The sequence below is a fragment of the Fusarium sambucinum genome, chromosome IV (assembly GCF_050947815.1).
Source record: "Fusarium sambucinum isolate potato_lamoka chromosome IV, whole genome shotgun sequence".
In the NCBI taxonomy this organism is placed as follows: domain Eukaryota; kingdom Fungi; phylum Ascomycota; class Sordariomycetes; order Hypocreales; family Nectriaceae; genus Fusarium; species Fusarium sambucinum.
In genome coordinates this window covers 2,102,430-2,122,198 of record NC_139291.1, presented here as the reverse complement: position 1 = coordinate 2,122,198, position 19,769 = coordinate 2,102,430, and the positions used below count along the sequence as shown (strand labels likewise).

Below are 19,769 nucleotides of genomic sequence, written 5' to 3'. Positions count from 1 at the left end.
AAAGCTTAGAACCTTTCTAAGGGTCCCGGGTTCTCCAGATCCAACCCCCCGAAGTCTTTTCGGGACAAGCCCTGCCAATGGTGCTTTTTCTCAAGCCCGTCTCTCAAAGTAATTTAAGAGATCCGGAGCAATGTTCCCAATATGGCATTTCAAGTTGGGCGAACACTGGTTGATACTCATTAGTGCCTAGATGATGTGCAGGGTCTGGGGTTGATGAGGTTATGGCGAAATGCCAAATTTTGAGACCCTTATTAAGACTTTATCTTCAAAAGCGTCTCTGGTATCTTATCGACAGATATTGGCGGGGAAATCCTGGAAACATGAATCATGTCCAATCAGGTAACGAGATATAACCCCAGTCATGTATGCCTGCGCAGAAGAGTAGCACGATGTGAGACGAGTTTCTCGGCTGCGGCGCTGTCACCAACGCAAAAACAACGAGACAACGCCCAGACAAGAGATCATCATCAACTCATTTTCGTTAAGCCGAGGGAAGAACCGGGTCGGTCACATCATGGATAATTGAGGGGAGTCTAGATCCGGGCCCAGGTCCAGGTCTGATGTCGCTGTGACTTGCGTACATGCGAGCGAGTGAGGATAAAGGTCGTGAGAGTTGAATGGACAATTAAGCTTATCTCTAGAAAAGTAGATGAGATAGAAATACATAATGGCAAAAGATAAGTTAAATCGCGACCCGACATAAGAAAAAAGAGGAACCACCCCAGCATTGAGAGACATTTTTCTGCACAACCACAGACAGATGCCAGCTCCAACACCACTCTGAGGCCATTTATGAGATGTGAAGTACACTATACTTGGTATGCCATTATTAAGGACACCTAGTAAGAAGTACTCACTACCGGCTGACCAAGGGCGTCTCCCTGAGCCCATTACCAAATGGAAAACCATCTCTGGACTTGTCTTGCCTCATTCTGCATGGTCCGGCAGTTGTTGTAACGTAATGGCTCGTCCGGGGTTTTATTTACCGCTGCAGTCAAACACAAAATCCTCAGTAGCGGCTAAATTGGTATTTCTTACCTACTATCTCATTGGTAAATTTCCCGACCGTTTCTTGATCCTTCCCGTCGGGTTCTCTTTCATCAACGTTCAAAACACCGCAAATCTCCCCTATCTCTATCAAATACTCTGGGTATAGGCAAGGTACGAAGGTTATCACAGACTCATTGCCATGCCCAGCGTCGGTTACAGGACAACTGACAAGATCCCGGTTCGACCCGATGCTTTCTTGGTGCACGACGTGTAAACTTGGTCAAGTTCTAACAAAACGTTACCTGTTTGCCAAAGTTATCCTGTCATCAGCCAGTTTATCTCCGGTTGCCAAGTGATCATCGTCTTGTCCCTCCCGCGGATAACAATTATGTCGTATGAATAATACCTGGAACATGAATTCGTTAGTAATAAGATTCCAATTGCTTTCTCAGAACACATAGCTCTCGGTGATACATCAAACCTTTCCAGCAACACTGAGAGCTGCCCCGCATGCAACCTCTTTCAACCAAGATCTTAGCAGCTTTGAGATCATTTTGGTACAATACCTCTTCTATGATTGGTTCATAGAACAAACCCTCTCGATCCGAGAATGTCCCTTGTTCCCCGATCTTGACTCAGCAAGGGAAGAAACTCGACCCTTGCCTGCTCGTCTCGTGGGGCCGGCTCTGTCCCGGCATCCATTTACTGCACGGGCCACAATTGTCAATTAATTAGGGCGAGGAATGTCTGAAGAGCGTCATCGTTGGGTCCGGAGCTTTTGTTGTGTTGATCTAATCCGCCTGTATCCGCCTGTTTGTCTGTGTACTGTGGACATGACTCTGCCAACATGCAACGGCGACGTAATTCTATCCAGAGACCTTCGAGACCTCTAAATTTTGGTAATATACTTGGGCTCTTTAAACGGCCCGTCCATCGATGTCATATTAGAGACCACCACGTGAAGGTGGGGACGATTGGCGACAACGTTTAGCGACGGTTTGGTTTGTGAATGTGTACACTTTTCGGAACTCAATCGCGTGCCTGTTGCCAAACCATAATTCTCTCTTCATAGTGCTCAGTTGGTTCATCTGAGCCACGCGCCGGGAGTATCATTTCAAGCTTGTCCTGAATCTGGTAACCCAACTTCTTATAGAAAGATACTGCGTTTATGGTCGCCTCGAGGATGACTGGCATGTTTTCTGCAGCCGCCTCAGCCTGCACTCGGCGAAGCAGAATCGATCCAGCCCCTCGACCGCCAAACTCAGGATCTGTGCAGAGATATGTCACGTCTAAGAGATGTTAGTGTTATGACACGTAATAAGGCTCCGTCGGAACTTGTAGTTCATGTACGGATATAGCGGTCAACATTGAGCCTCGCTTGGCCAGTTCCCACTCTGCTCCGAAATACTCACGGAAATACGGCTTTTCACCTAGGACTTTATCCCTTTTGCTCTTGGTGAGGGCAGCATAAGGCCCGAGATACTGACGCCGACAGTAGTCTGGGAACTCTTCATCGTCGTGGTCCTCCTCTCCTAGCCGCGGTTGCCGCTGGATATTCCATTTGGCGAAACTTGCTATTTTCCCAGTCTCTGGATCACGCGCGACAAGAACACCTTTTTCAGCGCTTTGAATATGATCTATGGTGTCCTGTAGAAGCCACCCATACATAAACTCCTTACTCTTTGGGGTAGGGAATTGCGAGTGCATCAGCAGGTTGATGTCCATGGCGGCAAAGAAGGTGTCGGCGACGCCAGGGACCTCTTTCTCCGAAGGGACAACAATCTCGAATGTCATTTTGAAGACGTGTCGTATAAGTGTATTGGAATAAAAAACATATAAATTGACAGTAAGGTTGTGAAGCCGAGTTTGACCAACCAGAGTCTTCACGATGTGAATATTTGTGGCCCAGGCCCGACCCACGTGACAGCCTATCTTCAAGACTGTTTCCATTTCGTGTTAGTGAGAAGCCAGGTTGGCTTTCCTTATTGGAGATCTTTAGTCATTGAATCCTTCTTACGAATATCAAATTCTGTTGTTTTGGGTCAGAAGGTGATACAAAGATTCAGTTGCAAGGCTGCAGAACTCAAATATAGCTTGTGGTGGCTGTAACTGCCCCTTCGACTAAGAGCCTCCTCTCACTCAATACTTATCGAAACCAGTCATTTTGGGATTTTGTATATATGCTAATAAGAACTGCTCAAGTCGAAGCATACTCCGTGGTCGTCTCCTGGGCGAGGTCTACCATGTAGCAGCCTCTTCTGCCAAGGTATCATGTATGGGCCAGCAAAACAGCGATAGGGTCTTCATTTAAGGATTTACTTGGAAGGATTCTATCCTAGCATACATGTATAAGCCACATATTGTAGTGTGTTGTAATTGTTTTCTTAGCAATATGCAGTAACTCTTATTCTTCAGATTTGTTTGACTTCCACTGTTTGAGAACAACACGGGCTTAAAAAGTACCAGCTATTCTCCAAGTTCTCTCACAAAACAAACCAAAGGCTTCGAGATAAACTTTAAACTTTAGGCAAAGATGAATATCCTACGGGTCATCTCCAGCACTAGAACTACATTAAAGCCGCTTAGTACGCAGGGGAGCAGTAGCATCATCGTCATCATCACCATCAGGTGATTCACAAGACTCTAGCCCCTCGTTGTTTAGGACACCAGCTTGAATTCGTTCTGTATTGTTCTATATAGCCAGCCTCCCTTAGCACTATGGCTGACTCTTTGCTTTGAGCTCAGAATGCCATTACTTTAGTCGATTTTTTTGGAAGGGAAGACTGTAACCTCTTCTCAAAGCTATTATGCATACTAACTCGAGTACAGATATTACCCATAAGTATTGTAAGATTGCAGACTTATTGAACTTCCCTCTATGTGGTGGGTGGCTGCAACCGCTCGCCTTATGCAGATATTAATACAAACAAACAATGTGGTAGATTAAATACCCAGGAATGTACCTTTGTCATTAGAACTTGACGAATACGTGATGAAAAGATCAGTATCATAGATTTTATAAATTCCAGTTATCAACTGTGGAAATATAGCTCCGCAATAGCATGATTAGGAATTGTACCTAGGTCGGGAGTGGTTGACGACGCTATGGAGGCTTGATACAGACACAAACTGCACCAGCTCACGACAAGCATTTCAAAACTCCAGTACAAGAAAAGCATTCCAATAGTTAATGAGGACAGTGGCTTCTCTTAATCGACACCCAAAAGACCCAATACTTGAAATATACGCGTAGTCCCCAATGAATCCCAGAACAAGACCAGCTCATCAAAATTCTACCGCTTCAACTGCGATCAATGTCCCGTTTCTTGTATCTCAGCCCTTGGAAAGCACTTGTCAAAAAGAACGATCAAGCTCATTCTTAATTTCTCAGGATCGTCAACATTGCTACTTGTCTATAGAAAAGCTTTAGTTGGCTACTGAGTAGCAGAACAAAAAAAGCCTCCTCAGGCTTAGGGTATAAAAATAAGTAGTCTAAGAAGTATAGCCTGAGGAGCATCAAGTGACCCAGTGGACTGATTTCGTCTCTTATGCTTTCAGCGGTCAATCTTTCTCATGCCCTGAGGGTTAGGTTACAGTCACGAATAAAGGCTAATTACATTTTCAACCTGATCTCTCTATACCATATCATGCCAAAACTCAAGCCCAGTGTGGTATAAAGTTAATGTTAGCATATGAAAGAAACAATATTCTACAGCTAAACACAACGGTGTTACTTATACTTGGGAACATACGGATACAGTTGCTCGGTAATACGTGCAAGCTTTAAGTCAGACACCATGGCATGAGACACAATTTACCGCTCTACAGTTATTGTGGTTACTATCGTTATATCACATTGTCACATTCACGGGAGCTTCAAAGTTGTAACATGACAAAAGGACCGCTATTGGGTAACTATAGACATAGTCTGGCGAAAAATACAATCGTGACTCCCTGAGTCTGCCAGGGATTAAAATTACATAAACGAATTTGTGCGGTTTGCTAGTGATCCTTTGTAATGAGTCGCGGCAGCGAGCATGAGAGCTCGCCAAAGACAGATGTGACAAAATGGAAGGGAAAAAAGACAACGTGCCCTATCAATTGGGTATTTAGGCAGGAGGCTTGAAAGAAGGAAGCTCCCTGTTACAGACGTTGAGGGCCTGGCCGGCTCTGGCGTTGGTAAGGGCAGCAGCCTGGGCAGGCTTGGTGATGGACTTGCCGTAGGTGGGGAGGTCGTCTTCAGCAGCAGGAGGAGTGTAAGCAACGTCGTCAAGGCTGACCTTCAAGCTGGGGACGCCCTTAAGGTCGATCTTGTTTCCGTTAAGCTTGACGATCTCGACCTGGATACCCTTGTTGACAGCATCGGCAACCTTGTCAGGAGAGCAAGAAGCAAGAAGCTGAGGGGTGTCGGCAGCCTGATCGGCAGAGAAGGAACCGTGAATGATACCCTCGGCAGGCTGTCGCATGACAACGAGACCACCGACAAGCTTTCCAGAGATGTAGACGTTGACCTGAGCGGGGCGCTCAACCTCGGTGACGTCGAGCTGGACGTTGACGAAGTAACGAGTGGTGCTGCCATCAGCACGTTCGTCAAGACTGCGACGGCGAGCGCTGCTGGTTCCGTAGAGACGGTTGATGGTGGTTCGAGCAGAGCTGGCGAGCTGGCTCTGAGACATGCGCCAGTACTCAAGTCCAGCGTAGGTATAACCGAAGCTCTGGATGCTCTTAATAGTCTCAGAGGTGTGGAAGTTACCCTTGGATCGGTAGAAAGGCTGGAGAGGAGAGTTCTGGGTGATGCGGGTGCCCTGGGGAGTAGAGTATCGAGAGCCACCAGCGTAGGAGCCGCTGAAAGAAGACTGGGTAGGGTGCATAGCCTGCCAGTAGGCCCAGAGACGGTCGACCTGGGTGTGGTGCAGCCAGAAGAGAGGGTCGAAACCAGAGAATTCGGTGGCGAGGAACTGGCCAGCACAAGAAGCATCCCAGTGAATGGCGTTGTGAATCTGCTCGAGCGAAGCACCGTTGGCACCAGTGGAAGCGAACTGGTTGAAGGTGGTGGGTCGGGTCATGACATCGTAAACCCATTGCTTGTAGGGTCGCTTGCGAAGGAGTCCGTTGGCGGAGGTGGGGAAGCTGTCGGGAGCAGGGCAGTGGTAGATTCGGTTGCGATCCTCGTCATCCCAGTCTCCGTACTTTCCGTTGAGAGCGTCCTTGGGGAAGTCGTAAGTGTAGAGAGGGTTCTTCATGTTGATGGTCTTGAGACCGCTGCCGTTAGGGACCTTGACGTTGACATTGGTCTTGGTAAGAATTGTAGGAATGCCATCAACGGCCCAATCCCAGTAGGGAGCTCGCAGTTTGTTGGCTGCATCAACGTACTGCGCACGGTACTTGGAAGGATAAAGGTTGGCGAGTCGCTTGGCGTGCTCGACGAGAATCTGCTCGTAAAGCAGGACGTAAGGTCGGTGCCAGGTCAGGAAGATGCTCTCTCCGTGAGGGCAGTATCCAGGCCAGCCGTTGCCGTTTCGGCCACCACCGCCGTTCCACTGGATGAATGGCTTGCCGTGAATACCAGCAACCTGGAAATACGACTTCCAATCAGTCTCCTTAGCATCGTACATGGAGCGGACGGCTCGCATGTAAAGGTCCCTGGCTAGATGTTAGCATTGGCGGTGCTGGCTATAAGACAAAACGACTTACAGAGTGGGACCACCAGAGTTGATAAGGTCATTGATGTTGCGACGAGCAGGAACGGCACTTCCACCAGTGACTGGAACACCAGTAATGAAGATGTTTTGCTGCTGAGCCTCGGCAGGGTTGACTCCGGCAACAACCGCCAGAGCGGCAACTAGGAACTTACCCAGCATAATGAAATGAAACTAGTCCAGAGAAATAAAATAAAACGAATGTACTAGAACAGAAGTCGTGCGTCAATGTACGACTTTGCTTGTTCTGAGAGGACAAGACCGAGAAAGAAGGAAGTGGGAAATGCTCCGAGATATAGTAGCTGAGCCATGGCCGTATTAGACAGGTCGATGCCCGGGATAGTACGAGGCCGGGGGTGTGAAGAGAAGCATGGCTATGGCAACAATCCCTTCTCCGCATCCGAATCTCCGTGTCTGGCGTCTTTCCAGCTGTCAATCATCGTCAAAGGGGTTCGCAACGCCCTAGATGACAAGGGGGAGGGGGTGGGCAGGTAGGGCAAAGATCGATATTATTCCATGGGTCGTATCCACCAGCGAAGTTCTATGAGGTGTGGGTGAAATAGCATGACCCATGCACATGCCCTGCACCTGGCTTTCTGTATCGTTTAGCTTGAAGTGCTCGTAACGCCACATTGGCCGGATCAACGTCTGTGTCCCTGAAGGATGACGAGACTAAGGTTACGGGCTAAAGACTGTCTGTCAGGCGAGCGAGAGGGAGATTGAGATTGGAATTGATTGCGCGTGAACAAGTCGGGCCAAGCATTAAGCGTAAATGCAATAAGAACAAGAGCTGTAGTCATCATCAGGTACAGTAAGATGCAATCCAACGTTGATGGTGTGCGCGTGTGTGAGTACGAGGTGGACTAATTCTGTGCGAGGAAACAGGCAGGGGATCAAACGATCCAGCCCGGGCCAGCCCAGGCCAGCGGTACCTCAGCGGTTGGGGAAGCTCCATGGAATTAGCTGGAGTTGTGCCTGGTCAGTGGAGCGGACTAGGCTGTTAATGGAGAAGGTCAGCGGCACGACACGAGCAGAGGGACAACAAGGGCTTTGTTAGCGGCTGCGGTCAGGTACTTAGCTTGGACGGTTAATTTATATGAGAAATTGAGGTACCGGTTGGACATAAATTGCCCTCAGACTAGGTGCAGCGTATCGCCCAATGGAAGTGCGCTTAGAGCTGAGCCAGTACCTGAAATTCTAACGACCAAGGATCAGTCGTCCTAGACCTAACCGGCTAGTCAGGGCGTATGAGTGGGCAGAAGCAGATGGAGATGGATGATCTGAGGAAAGGATGCGAAAGATTGTCATGGATATTTTTACCAAAGTGCAATTTGTTTTTTGCGGCTATACGGCCAGTCAATGAGGCCATAATCGCGAAGGGGACAGGGCTGAGTAGAATACATCCAGGGACTCTGTATGGAATGATTAGATCAATCCAAGGATCTCGGCTCAGTGAAGCCACCCCTACATCTTTTGTGTCCAATCGATCAGGCTGGTTGGCCCTGAACCTCGGCGGATAGGTACTAAAAAAGGATCAACACGATGCTCTATTCTGACAACCCGCTCTGCTGCAGCTGCAGTTGAAGGTACCCATCCAAGTTGCATATTTGATGAATTGATTGGTAGCCCAGAACCTCGACCGTCTGCCCGAGAACAACTCATAGCGCGTCAAACATACGTCAGGCCACCAGGATGTATTCCAGTCTTTTATTTTTTCCCCTTTCATGATTGATCCGACTATGTTCCACTTACGTACTGTTACTACTGACACAATCTAGTAATAGGAGATATAAAAAAAACTTCGCTAAATAAAAATAAACGACAAAACCCGGAATCTTTTGGTGCCGGATCTAGACGGAGATGCCGATCAAATAAGTACCTACCTACTAAGCGTGCGAAGGAAATAGGGATGGAAGTGTCGGCACAGTTATACGAGGCTTTTCAGGGTTATGGATGCGTTTCTGATGACAATAAACAAATTCACTTTTTTGTTTGATACTGTACAAAGATCAAGACAAGACAATGCAAGACAAAAAGAAAAGCCATAATTGCTTCTTTAGGTCATCTTGTTTACCTGAGGCAACCCAAAATGTCCACATTCGGTTCCTTTCTTGTTGGACATTGATGAATTAAAAAAAGCCCATGACCCTTTTTTTAGTATCATGACGGTTTAATTACGGCTCCTAGTCCTCGTGGTTCGTCCTCACCGTTTAAGCTAGACCCAATCTCGATCATCATTCAGGACAATGGCTTTCCCTTTCTCAGCTCAGCTGCCAGCTTTATTAGGTCCTTTTTTCTCACTCGTGAAACAGAAACAGCCACCCGCTCAACTCTACCTACTGTAGGTACCAACTTTGCCCCCTAAACTATCCCGTACTGAGAATGGAATAGTCCCTAACTTGGTCAATCGTCTCAGACCAAAGGGGCACCATCCTTTTTCTTTTGACTAGGTAGACTACTAATCTTGAATCCACCTTGTCTTGTCTTGTCTTGTCTTGTCTTGCCTTGCCGCTTGCCGTCCCATCCCCACCATAAAAGCCATGTCTCAGGGAGATTTATCATGTCAACATCCCTCCATCTCCTCCTTAGACTCATGTTCTAGCTTGTCTCTAGCCGACGCATCGACCTCTACGCGTGATTATTTCCGCTTCTTCGCAAGTTCGCCTCGTCTAGAACTATTGAAGTCTACTAAGAGTGGGACTCGTTCGATTGAGATCTCCTCTCTTTATTTTATTAACTACCTACTCGCTCTCGCTTTCCACCTCCAAAACAAAAAAAGATGGTGTTCTGCAGTAAGCCTCCATATGCACAGAGTTACCCTTCAACCACTTACATCTTGACAAGCCTGTGCAGAACAAACAGCCTGCAGATGTTGAGTCGAGCTGGAACTAGAACGGGTAACGCTGCAGCCAATCCCGTATTTCAAACAAGTCTGTAGGCTTCCGCAGCGGAGAAAACCTCGTGTTAGTTGAGTTACTCATTACAGTTGAACCCACACACCGCCCATAGAAATGGGTGGTCCATCTGCATGAGGCGTTTCTACATATACGAGCCCTACGATGAGGTCCAACCAAGCAGAGATGTCAGATGCATAACTCGACATCCAAACATGGCATCTCTGGATGCCGAACTAACGCAGGCTGATCTGATTAGAGTTTACGCCGTTTATTGTTTTTAGCCTTGTCCCTCCCCGCCTCCCAACGGAAAAGTTCAACGCTGGTGGCAACGGGTTCTTGTGGCTACAAAGTTGATGGATGGCGCATGAGTTTTATATAAAAGTCAACGACCGAACATCTAAATGGAAGTTGGCAAAGGTGCCAAGGCGTTTAACAATCACTTGACATTGACAGGGAACCCTTTCAACGCCATACTGTCATTCTCGTGACGGGTAGTAGAAAGTGACATTGGGCTGAGTGACGTTGGGCCATTTCTTAGCTTACTGTAAGTGCATATGTAGTTTCTTACCTTGCGGCTGACAAGACTAGGCATGCAGTATGGCAGCAACACCCTGGTATCTAAATCCCATTCTCTCAGAATATCTCATGATATGATTAGCTATACAGTAGCATAATGAGGGGAACCCATGTTCTTAGTGGCTATAGCCTCGATTATAGTTACGATGCATCAGTGTTGCCAAGGCCATCCAGTGCTTACTACCGTATGATTACTTTTTAATGGATGCCTGTGTCCGTGTCTGTGTTTGCGTCTGCCAACAAATTCAATAATCCATTGCTAGCTCCCTTGGCAAACATGGTAAAAGATCTTCAGCCCGGTGCTAAAGTGCAACAAGCTCACCATAGCATGTAACTATCCAACTCTGCTTGCAGTATCCGTATACCCTATTTGGATCACGATACCATCCCTCTTCTGCCTTGTTCTCTCCTAGCGTTGATTCACGTGTTATAGATGGACGCCGATCTCTCCAACGGCCCGTTTCCATTTATTCTCCTACAACTTCATCATGACGAAATACTGAAATATTGAAATTTGCCAATCATGGTCCAGAAATAACAAGATCGGCATTCCAGTTACTAGATAAAGTATTTCTGGGTTCCTGCAGATCGTCTTGGCAAAATTGATTAAAGGGTTGCCAGGAACATGGATATGCTATATTTGACCCACGCAGTGCATGGAATGTCACACAGAACTGAGCAACTCCATCAAGTTAACGATGCAATTCAATGCCATAATATTGTAAAGTACATTCTGCAATATACGGGTGATAAAACCGAGACTGTCTTTAGTGTCAGCTTGAATGAATTAGTGAGTGAGTGTTTCTGTCTCATACCTACAAAATGTCTCATTGTTAATTCCAAGATTAAAGTAGATAGTTTATATGGTGCACGCTAACAATTGTGATAGATAGTCATCTTGTGAACCATCCACATCTACATACATATGCGATATCTGGATGAATGAAATGTCAACTGCTCACCACACCCCTATCACCATGGCTCGTGGCTATATGGTTATGGCTTACAGTAAGCCCTCGGCCCATGCAGGTCCCGGTATGGCAACAAAGGTGTTTGAACTCTATTCAATGCTATCATAGGATAAACCCGCCGCTTGTTGCGGGTACAAACGTACTACGTACACGTAACTATCGATTGTTCTGTTTTACAGCACTGTCATAGCTCTCCGTATCCATGCTGACCTGTATGCCTTGGTGTCACAGTGACTGACTGACCCCTATGATCATCACCTCAACAGTTAAATCATGTCACTCACAAAGAATGTGATTGCTCCAATATCACAAGGTCTCGAAAGCCTTCCTTCCACCGTCTTGTCTGCTCCACGTCCGGCCTCGGCAGCGGGCTTCTTGCAAAGCCTCCGTAACCCATCCACGCCTGCAGCCCAGCCTTTACACCAACCACACCGCCCTGGATCGCCGTCCAGTCGCCCTGTGAGACAACTTCCTGCATCTTTTGTGCTTCGGAAACACGTCCTTCCATGTAAAGTTCCATTGTCTTGATGCATGCCCTCGGAGCAAGGTTGGCCAAGCCTGCTAAGATACCGTGACCACCACCAGCCAGAGAAGGGATCAGAAAGTCAGCAGATCCTGCCAGAACGAGAAATTCTGGTTGCTTGTGATTGTGCTTTGATAGTTTGCGAGTTGTCGCAGCCACTCTGTTCAGCTTCCCTGTGTTACCGCACGTTAACTTGACACCTATGATGTTGGGATGCTGTGCAAGCGTGATGATGGTATCCGATGACATATCCATGCCATTCACAGCACCAGGAAAGTTGTAGATGATTACAGGTATGGGAGACTTGTCCGCGACTTTTGTGAAATAATCCAGGATGGTTTCTGATGCCGGGCCAAATAACGTGGCATAGTATGACGGAGGTAGCACCAGCGCATAGTCACCGCCAGCCTCCCAAGCCTCACGGCAATATTGGATGGTCTCGCGCGTGCTCTGGCTACCACATCCCACGATGATGGGCACATGTGAGAAGCCGCCGTCATTCAGGGCGGCTCTCGTAGTGGCGGTGACCAGCCGCCGCTCCGAGTGACTGAGATGAACGGCCTCTCCGTTGGATCCCTGCGTAGCAATACCTGTTACACCAGCCTGAGCAAGTCGCACAGCATGGGCGGCAATTGCAGCGGTATCTACGTCTTCCGTATCCGGGTCAAAAAAACACATTGTTGGGACATAGACGCCAGGGATTAGCGGGCGTGATGTATGCAGCCCGTCTTCTACAGAAACGCTGGTGGCTGGCGATGAAGGATTGGCTATTAAGTTGTTGTTCTCAATGCTTGAGTGCCATTGGTTGTGATTGTATAAGTGATCATCGAAAGAAGAGCTTGCTGGTGAAGGGGTATTATTATGAGGAGGCATGATTAGAGTGAGTGGGCTTGGTGATACACAGGATTAGAAAGAAGATTGGGGTATAGAGTATGACGACCGTATAGGAGTTTCTAACAGAATAAAACGATATTATAGGATCCCATTCGAGAGCTGAAGTAGGAATTGTCGGTCTTTATAACCCCAAACTCCCAACTTACAAACGCATTATTATCCTTCAATCCTCTCATTCAACCCCAATTGCACCTCGCCAAAACCGATAACTCACAAAAACTTCAGCGGGGCCAAAAACAAGTCAAGTGATTCAATCCATCAACTCCGAGAGGACGATTAAACCGGTCAGAGAAATGGGCAGCTTCGAGATTGGTAGAGTCGGCCAGATACTCCGCTTGTATGCATCTTGTTATGGGGGGAAATGCTCACGAGAGTCGCCTCTTGGGGGCCTTCATGCAGGAAAATCCGGGGTATTCCAGGGTCTGAGAAGCCGCTTGACGAATTTTGACCGTGGGGGCTCGTACTTGGAGGAGTCGTTCTTGTCAGTGAGCCGTATAGTCTGCCCAATGCCTTCTTAATTGCGGTATATTCCACCTCGCAGAGTAATCACTACTCGTCACCATGGTGCTGCGCCTCACCAGCGTATCATTCAAAGATCAACTCAATTGACATGCAAGAGTGCTCTTTCGGCTAGTCAAGGAGGTAGACTGTCGCCCTGAAGCTAGGAACTCAACCTTTGCTGAGCATCACAACCAAGGAATGATCGTTCAGTTGAATAAGACCTGACGTATATCCTCTAAGAATCACGATGATCAACTAACGGATGCTCGTGTAACCACCCAAAGACTCGTGGCATTCTCTGCTATCCTCCACGTTGGTCCAATTGGGCTTCATTACTTGATCAGATCTAATTCAGCCGTCAGCTTCAAGCACCTGGTGGCGTGTTGTCTATTCCTCACAGGACAAGCTCGTCCAATATTAAGCCTTTGGAGTCATCCCACACGCAACAGTTCACTATATCCCTCGGCAACTATCGGTTGTAGAAGGAACAAACAAGAGTACAGATATGCTTAACTTTGTCAAAGATAAACTCAGTCTGCAGACTATATCGAAATGTTAAGCTAATGGCAAGATAGAGCTCAATAGAATAGGTTCTATCTCGAACTGCAAGCCCTTTACTATACTCTCTATGAAGACAGTATGTTATTAGGATATGAGCTTGCCTGTTGAATGCTACCAGCTATCTAGTAGGTAGAAAGTATGACCTCTAAGCTTTAGGGTACAAAAATAAATGACCTAAGATTATGGTCTAAATGGCATAAAGTGACCCGCTAATTTCGTCTCCCGTACTTCAAGCGGCCAATTTTTCTACCCTGCGGACCAGATATTATAATTTGTCTCAAAAGCGGCGGTCTTAGGCGTGGCTGCATTCATGGAAAGACCTATTGGGGAATTTGATATCACATGTTTTTGACCAGCAGGAAAACGAAACCTCGGGAACACTTTTCGGGACATCATCAGTGTTAATGCAATCATTAAGATCTGCCTTGATTCAAGCGATATAGAGATAACTCTAACCAAAAATCGTTCATTCATAACCATGCCCGAAGCATCTGTATGTAACGCCAGGCAAAACAAAACCGACAGCCTTGCTGTCAGTACCCCGTGTAGGTGCCAACAAAGCAAATAATAATCCTTGTTTTTTTATACAATAACCAGATCGTCGTCATCGTCGAGCATGATCTGCCGATCTAACAGTTCATTGCCGAGACTTTCTCTCCCAGCTTCTCGAATGCCCTTATCTGTAACGAAACGAGTCTTCTTCCTCACTGGCGGCTGCCCGTCTTTGCGTAACTTCTCTCCATCCTTCATCTTCGAAAGCTTATCTTTCAAACTACTTCCCCAGCCAAAAGCCGACGGCCCACTATTTGTAGCCGAGCCGGCTTGTGATCCAGCTGAAGAGCTGTCAGGGCGTTTTCGTTTGATGGGACTGAGATGAATAGCAGACTTGCCCAGTAGTCCGAGCGACCTTGCATCTGGCCTGAAGACTTCATCTGCAATATTCGCCGAGCTTGATGACGATTGCATGGAAGAGCCCGAGATGGGCATGTTCGAAGTCCGTGTGCCAGCATGCCGCATATATTCTCTTCCAGCGGCATTGCCGACTTGGCCAAGCTTCTTCATCATGTCACGCTCTCTTTCCTTCGCCTCCATGTTTCTTTTCAGATACTCTGCCCTCTCTTTTCGGTCATTCGGCGTTCGATCCTTACCGTCAATTAGATCTGACGCGCTCATTGTACGTGAGGCAAACCAATGCGTTTTCGTTTCCCAGTCGTACTTCTTGGGTTCTTCTTTCTTCTGAGCGCCAAATTGGAATACTTCTCTAGAGTTGTTCTTCCTGGCGCCAAAGCTGCTACCGTTAACCTCCATCCTTGTAGATCGCTGTTTGCGAATAGCTTCATTGGAATGAAATTCACAGTAGTGGGTTCGCTTCTTGTTGATCCAGGTGCCGCACAGGTCTCCGTCCTTCTTGATCGATTGACAACCTCCCAGGTCACGAGCTGTTCCAATTTCGACAATGGAGTCATCATCTGAGTTGATGACAAGACTAAATTTGCCAGTATCGTGTCTTCCAGGTGGTGGTGGCATGATTGTGGGGTTGAGAATGCCGATGACAGTTCCCTCGGTGAGCTTCCAGTATCGTGTGAAGCCAGAGTTGAAGAGGAAAAGGTCCAGTTCCCATTCTAAATCGACCAGAGTCATAACCATGTATTTCCCCCGGTCCTCTGTCTTCCCATTCTTCTGTGTCGGCTTGTGGGCGCGAGGTTCTGATTTCTTTGCCAGAATACCAAATACCACAATATCCTGCTCAATATCTGGTAGAGCAAAATCTGGTGCTTTGACAACTCTAAGTAGATCCTTGATTATGTGGACCTTTTTTCCAGAAACATGTCGGGCAAGGACACTATGCGGCAGGATTCGCTTAGACAGGTGGAACGTCGAATAGGGCTCGATGCCTGCTGCTTGTTCGTCGGACACTTCGCCAGGAGGTGTCTTATTCCTTCTTGTCAGTGCCATCGACGATATAGCTGGGCTGTTTATACTGGGCGATTGAATGTTCGGGACAGTATAGCTTCGTTGCCTCTCCGCTGGTTTGGTGATACCCATTACCTCTTCTCTTGAAAATGATGGAGTTTTGATTGGCTCATCTGGAATTTCGATAGCCTTTTTCTTGTATTGCTCCATCTCATCCTGGCTGATTCCAAAGGTATTTGATCTCAACTTTTGGATATCCTTCTGTCGTTGAGCTCTAGCGGCCTCGTCTGTCCTTACAGATGCTAGTCTTTCGTTGAAGCTCAGAGGCCTGCTCTCGAAAGAAGAGTTGGCGCTCCCCGTTGTTCTTGACCTCCGCAGGTAGCCCGAGTGGCCGATGTCAGTTGTTGTTTGCGAGTCTCTATAACTGGGCGCACGCTTCAAAGAAACGTCTCGAGCCTTGAGTCCCTTATCAATGCCTAGCAGCACCCTGCTAGGCGAGATCGGAACCTGGGGCTCTTGGACCCTTCTGACTGGCGATGCAGGGACTTGAATATTGTTTTCCTGGGTGGGTCGCTCTGCCCTCGTGGGAGGAGTTGTTGCGCGCTTTGAACGACTTGGTGGTTGCGACGATATCGCGAGCTCCGAGGTCGTCGCATGCAAATTCTCGACATTATCGTCTATCTTTTTTGACTTGGCGCTCTGTAACTTCTTCAACTTGAGTCGTGCCTGGATCTCTTGGAGCTTCAGCTGCAGCGTTTCCTCGTCTTCGTCATCTTCGTCGTCGTTTTCAATCTCGGCCATGAGGTTCATTGAAGGCAGGTTGCGGCCTCTTTTTGACGGTGAAGGTGTGGGCGAAGTCATCATTTGTCGGTATCGTTCTCGTCCCCGCGGTGTACTAAGCAAAGCTTCATGCGGAGATCGTGGGGGCCACTGGGAGTCGTTTCCTTGTTTTGCTGGAGAAGCTGTGTGGGCAAGGTCAGTAAATTGTCGCATAAAAAGGCTTCCAACCCAGAGTTGTGGTCTTTCTTACCAGGAGCCATGGCGATACCGAGACGATGAGTACTATCTAAATTGTCGCTGTAGCTACCTATAATCCAGCCCTGGTATTAATGCGATCACTGAACAGAGATTGGTGTACGATAAGTCTAGAGCATATTCCCAGTTGGTCAGGGCGGCAAGTAGAGTTTAAGTGATGCGATAGCCATCCAGCTAGATATTTCTATCCTGTCTGTTGAGTGCCGGTCGTCGGTGAAAGAAAATATCGAGGGAAAACCTATCGATTTTGGGCTGTTGATGCAGGCAGGGAATGTTTGCTTTTCAAGTGTTGTTGGATTGGATCGGACTGGGCTTGCTTGCTTGCATAGGTCCACAAGCCAACGCATGCCATGCTAGCCATGCTAGTGGGCAGCAGAAAAGTTACACTCCTAAGTCTTAGGGTATAAAAATAAGTAGTCTAAAAACTATTACATAAAGGGCATAAGCTAACCTAATAATTTCGTCTCCTATCGTTCCAGCAGTCAATTTTTCTGATACCCTGAGGCCATACTATACTTTGCGGAGCAATAGGTGGCCTAGCGGCTTCAAGTTCCTGGACGGGTGGGCGCCAGCGTCAAACAGGAAAAGTGGAGGTCCACTAAATTAAAGTCAAAATCTGGCGTCACCCCTGCAACCGAGAGCGCGTCAGAACGCGTCTCATCTACTCTCAATTTCTCAGCGCCCGTCTTAACCAACATGGGTCCCTTCGCCTAGTAGCTACCAGGTTTAGATTCTATGTTGATCTCTATTACCATTATCACAAGCCGGTCTCCTTTGGAGAGAGCATCAACATTCCTTTCAATCCTTCCTTATCACTCTTTTCTCTTGGATTAATTCGTTCTACATACCACCTTGTTTCCGTATACTATACTATAGCCTTTTAATTCTTTGACCACATATATCATCATGGCGAGAACCACCCGATCTACCAAACCAGCTCCGTCCGAATCGAAAGCTTCAGAGCCCAAAATTAGTGGTTCAAAGTTCAGCATTCCTCCCCGAGTAGAAAACGCCTCGAAGGTCTTTGTTCTTCCTTCGAAAGCCTCCTCCGAAGCGCGTATTGTCACTCTTCCTCACCCCAGACATGGCCGGCCTGCGAGATACTTGGTGTGCCCCGAGACAGGCATCTACGAATTTACCAAAGTTGCAACACCGAAGACGACACCCCGTAGCTGGCTGATTGAGGCCATACCAAACTCTGCTTCCATGGAGAACACCAGCAAAGTTGGGGTGTCAATGGGTCAGGATCTCTACATGGCTACGTTGATCGACCCCCTATTCTTAGTTCTCCCAGCATTGACTGAAACCCAGTCAAAGGGCTCAGAAGGAAAACGGCTCTTTCTTTCCAGCGACGACCACTTTGACAAGCTACCCCAGGACTGTTCCCATATGTCCGATATTTTGCAATGCGACAAGACACGAAAACTCATCGAGAGCCGAATGGCTGTTGTTTGCGATACTGTCGACGCAGGAGACGAGAGCATGTTCCGATTAAATGAGAGCAAACTGGCCGACGTCATTTTGGAAAAGGCTCAAAGGATGCAGGATGGGGGACTTGCTCCGACCATGGAGGAGAAGTTTGTGAAGAAGGCTCTTGAAGCACCAATTCTTGTACAGAAACGAGAAACCACGGAGACTACAACGGTAGCAAAGACAGAGTCCCCAGCAACAGCTTCAGACTCGAACAGTTCTCAGTCAACCGCCATCACAACAGAGACAGAAGTCTCCCAACCTTCCACAGTAGCTACGTCTATAACAGAAGAGACTACCACCGAGAACATCGTCAGCGCCATTGAGGCCACTTCTGAAGTTATCACTCTTCAAAGGTTGCGAGTCGCATTCAGTTTCATCTGCTCAGGTTACGTTGCCCAGACTCTCACTACCCAGCTGGAAGAGCTTCTAAAGAAGGAAGCTCTGGTGGATTTCTCACCTTTAGAGGAATACTTGGCTAAATTGGTCAAATTACGCGCCGAAGCCATGGCTGCACACTCAATTGATTACTCTCGCAAGCGTGGATTGGAAGATGAAGACGAGGCTTTTATCAAGAAGAGAAGGATGGAGGAGGAAAAGAAAAAGAAAGCACTAGAGAGCCGTGGTGTCCGGGATCTCAAGAAAGTCAACACCAAGGGCATGAAAAAGATGAGCGACTTTTTCAAGAAGAAGTAATAATAACAAGATCTATTGGGTATATGTCATTAAAACGTGGTGCCTGGACTTGGCCCTGTTATGTCCCTCTAGCTCGGCGCGCACCAAACCCTCGACCGATGTTAGAGGTCCCACGACTTGGTATGCTCGATGTTCTGCTTGCAGGAGTGGCAGTTGAGCTCCCGGCCCTCGCAGTGCCACGTGCCCGAGTGGTGCCTCTAATTCCACGGGTTCCTCTTGTTCCTCTCGCTCCGCGAGCGGGTGCAGATGCTGCCAGTCTTCGTCTCTCCTCTTCTTCTTCACGGCGCTGTCGCAATTGTTCGCGTCTCTCTTCCTCTTCCGCAGCTTTACGTTCAACGGCCTGCTGTTTCTGAATGGCTTCCGCTTCTTGCTCCGCCATATCTTCTGTTGCGCCTTTCCATCCAGGGTCCAATATCAATCGCTGGTTATGCTCGGTCTGTGATAATATCCGTGTCCAAGTGTTGAGGAGAACAGAAGCATTGTTGACTGTGCTCAAAACGGTCTGCCGATCATCAGTGGGTATTCAACAACTCATGTCATGGGAACACACATTCATGTTACCGCCTGCGCGCTCTAGGGTGGAAATGACACCCTCAAGGGACTCATTGATATTCCGGACGCCTTCAAGCTCCTTACGCAGTGCGGCTTCATGGTCTAAGGGCTCTGGACGTTCTTGTATCGGTGTTTTGGGGGTTTTGGGGGTTCTAGGAGTCCTTGGGCGGGATGTCGGTGGGCCATCTCCTTGCGAAGGGGATTCCCAAATGTTCGACTCTATCAATTCTGTTGTATCGTCGGCCATGACAGCAAGTAACAAGGGTATGGAGGCGGGGCCTGTTTGTTGGATAGCCTCAGCTGGAAGCGCCGATTTATGGTCGAAGTAAGGTCGTGTGTTTCGGATAATATACGTTTCGGAATTTGTGTAGAAAACGTAGTGGCGCATGCAGGGTCAGGATCGGCGCTTGTTGACTTGATAGTAATGCGTTGCCATACGCCGACATAGACTAGAGCTTAGGTTGTTTAATTCATGAGGGGCATTTCAATT

General features: G+C 47.7%; 6 protein-coding genes across 6 annotated transcripts; 1 reads left to right on the top strand and 5 right to left on the bottom strand.

Annotated features, from left to right (window-relative positions):
- Nucleotides 1-2,019: 2,019 nt before the first annotated feature.
- On the bottom strand, nucleotides 2,020-2,784 carry FSST1_000731 (uncharacterized protein; the record flags this gene model as incomplete). Its single annotated transcript, XM_083233759.1, has 2 exons — nucleotides 2,020-2,279; nucleotides 2,403-2,784. The coding sequence occupies 2 exons, from the start codon at nucleotides 2,782-2,784 to the stop codon at nucleotides 2,020-2,022; spliced, it is 642 nt and encodes a 213-aa protein (XP_083090913.1).
- Nucleotides 2,785-5,099: 2,315 nt separating this feature from the next.
- FSST1_000730 (tyrosinase family protein) lies at nucleotides 5,100-7,000 on the bottom strand (the record flags this gene model as incomplete). The annotated part of the gene is made up of 3 exons (XM_083233748.1): nucleotides 5,100-6,633; nucleotides 6,685-6,863; nucleotides 6,947-7,000. The coding sequence occupies 3 exons, from the start codon at nucleotides 6,998-7,000 to the stop codon at nucleotides 5,100-5,102; spliced, it is 1,767 nt and encodes a 588-aa protein (XP_083090912.1).
- Nucleotides 7,001-11,413: 4,413 nt separating this feature from the next.
- On the bottom strand, nucleotides 11,414-12,529 carry FSST1_000729 (dihydrodipicolinate synthase family protein; the record flags this gene model as incomplete). Its single annotated transcript, XM_083233738.1, has 1 exon — nucleotides 11,414-12,529. One exon carries the CDS (start codon nucleotides 12,527-12,529, stop codon nucleotides 11,414-11,416), a length of 1,116 nt encoding a protein of 371 aa, XP_083090911.1.
- A 1,665-nt stretch (nucleotides 12,530-14,194) lies between these two features.
- FSST1_000728 (Mcm10/DnaG-type zinc finger protein) lies at nucleotides 14,195-16,566 on the bottom strand (the record flags this gene model as incomplete). Its single annotated transcript, XM_083233727.1, has 2 exons — nucleotides 14,195-16,488; nucleotides 16,557-16,566. 2 exons carry the CDS (start codon nucleotides 16,564-16,566, stop codon nucleotides 14,195-14,197), a joined length of 2,304 nt encoding a protein of 767 aa, XP_083090910.1.
- A 901-nt stretch (nucleotides 16,567-17,467) lies between these two features.
- Nucleotides 17,468-18,727, top strand: FSST1_000727 (ribonuclease H2, subunit B; the record flags this gene model as incomplete). Its single annotated transcript, XM_083233716.1, has 1 exon — nucleotides 17,468-18,727. One exon carries the CDS (start codon nucleotides 17,468-17,470, stop codon nucleotides 18,725-18,727), a length of 1,260 nt encoding a protein of 419 aa, XP_083090909.1.
- A 58-nt stretch (nucleotides 18,728-18,785) lies between these two features.
- On the bottom strand, nucleotides 18,786-19,526 carry FSST1_000726 (DASH complex subunit Duo1-domain-containing protein; the record flags this gene model as incomplete). The annotated part of the gene is made up of 2 exons (XM_083233706.1): nucleotides 18,786-19,229; nucleotides 19,278-19,526. The coding sequence occupies 2 exons, from the start codon at nucleotides 19,524-19,526 to the stop codon at nucleotides 18,786-18,788; spliced, it is 693 nt and encodes a 230-aa protein (XP_083090908.1).
- Nucleotides 19,527-19,769: the final 243 nt, after the last annotated feature.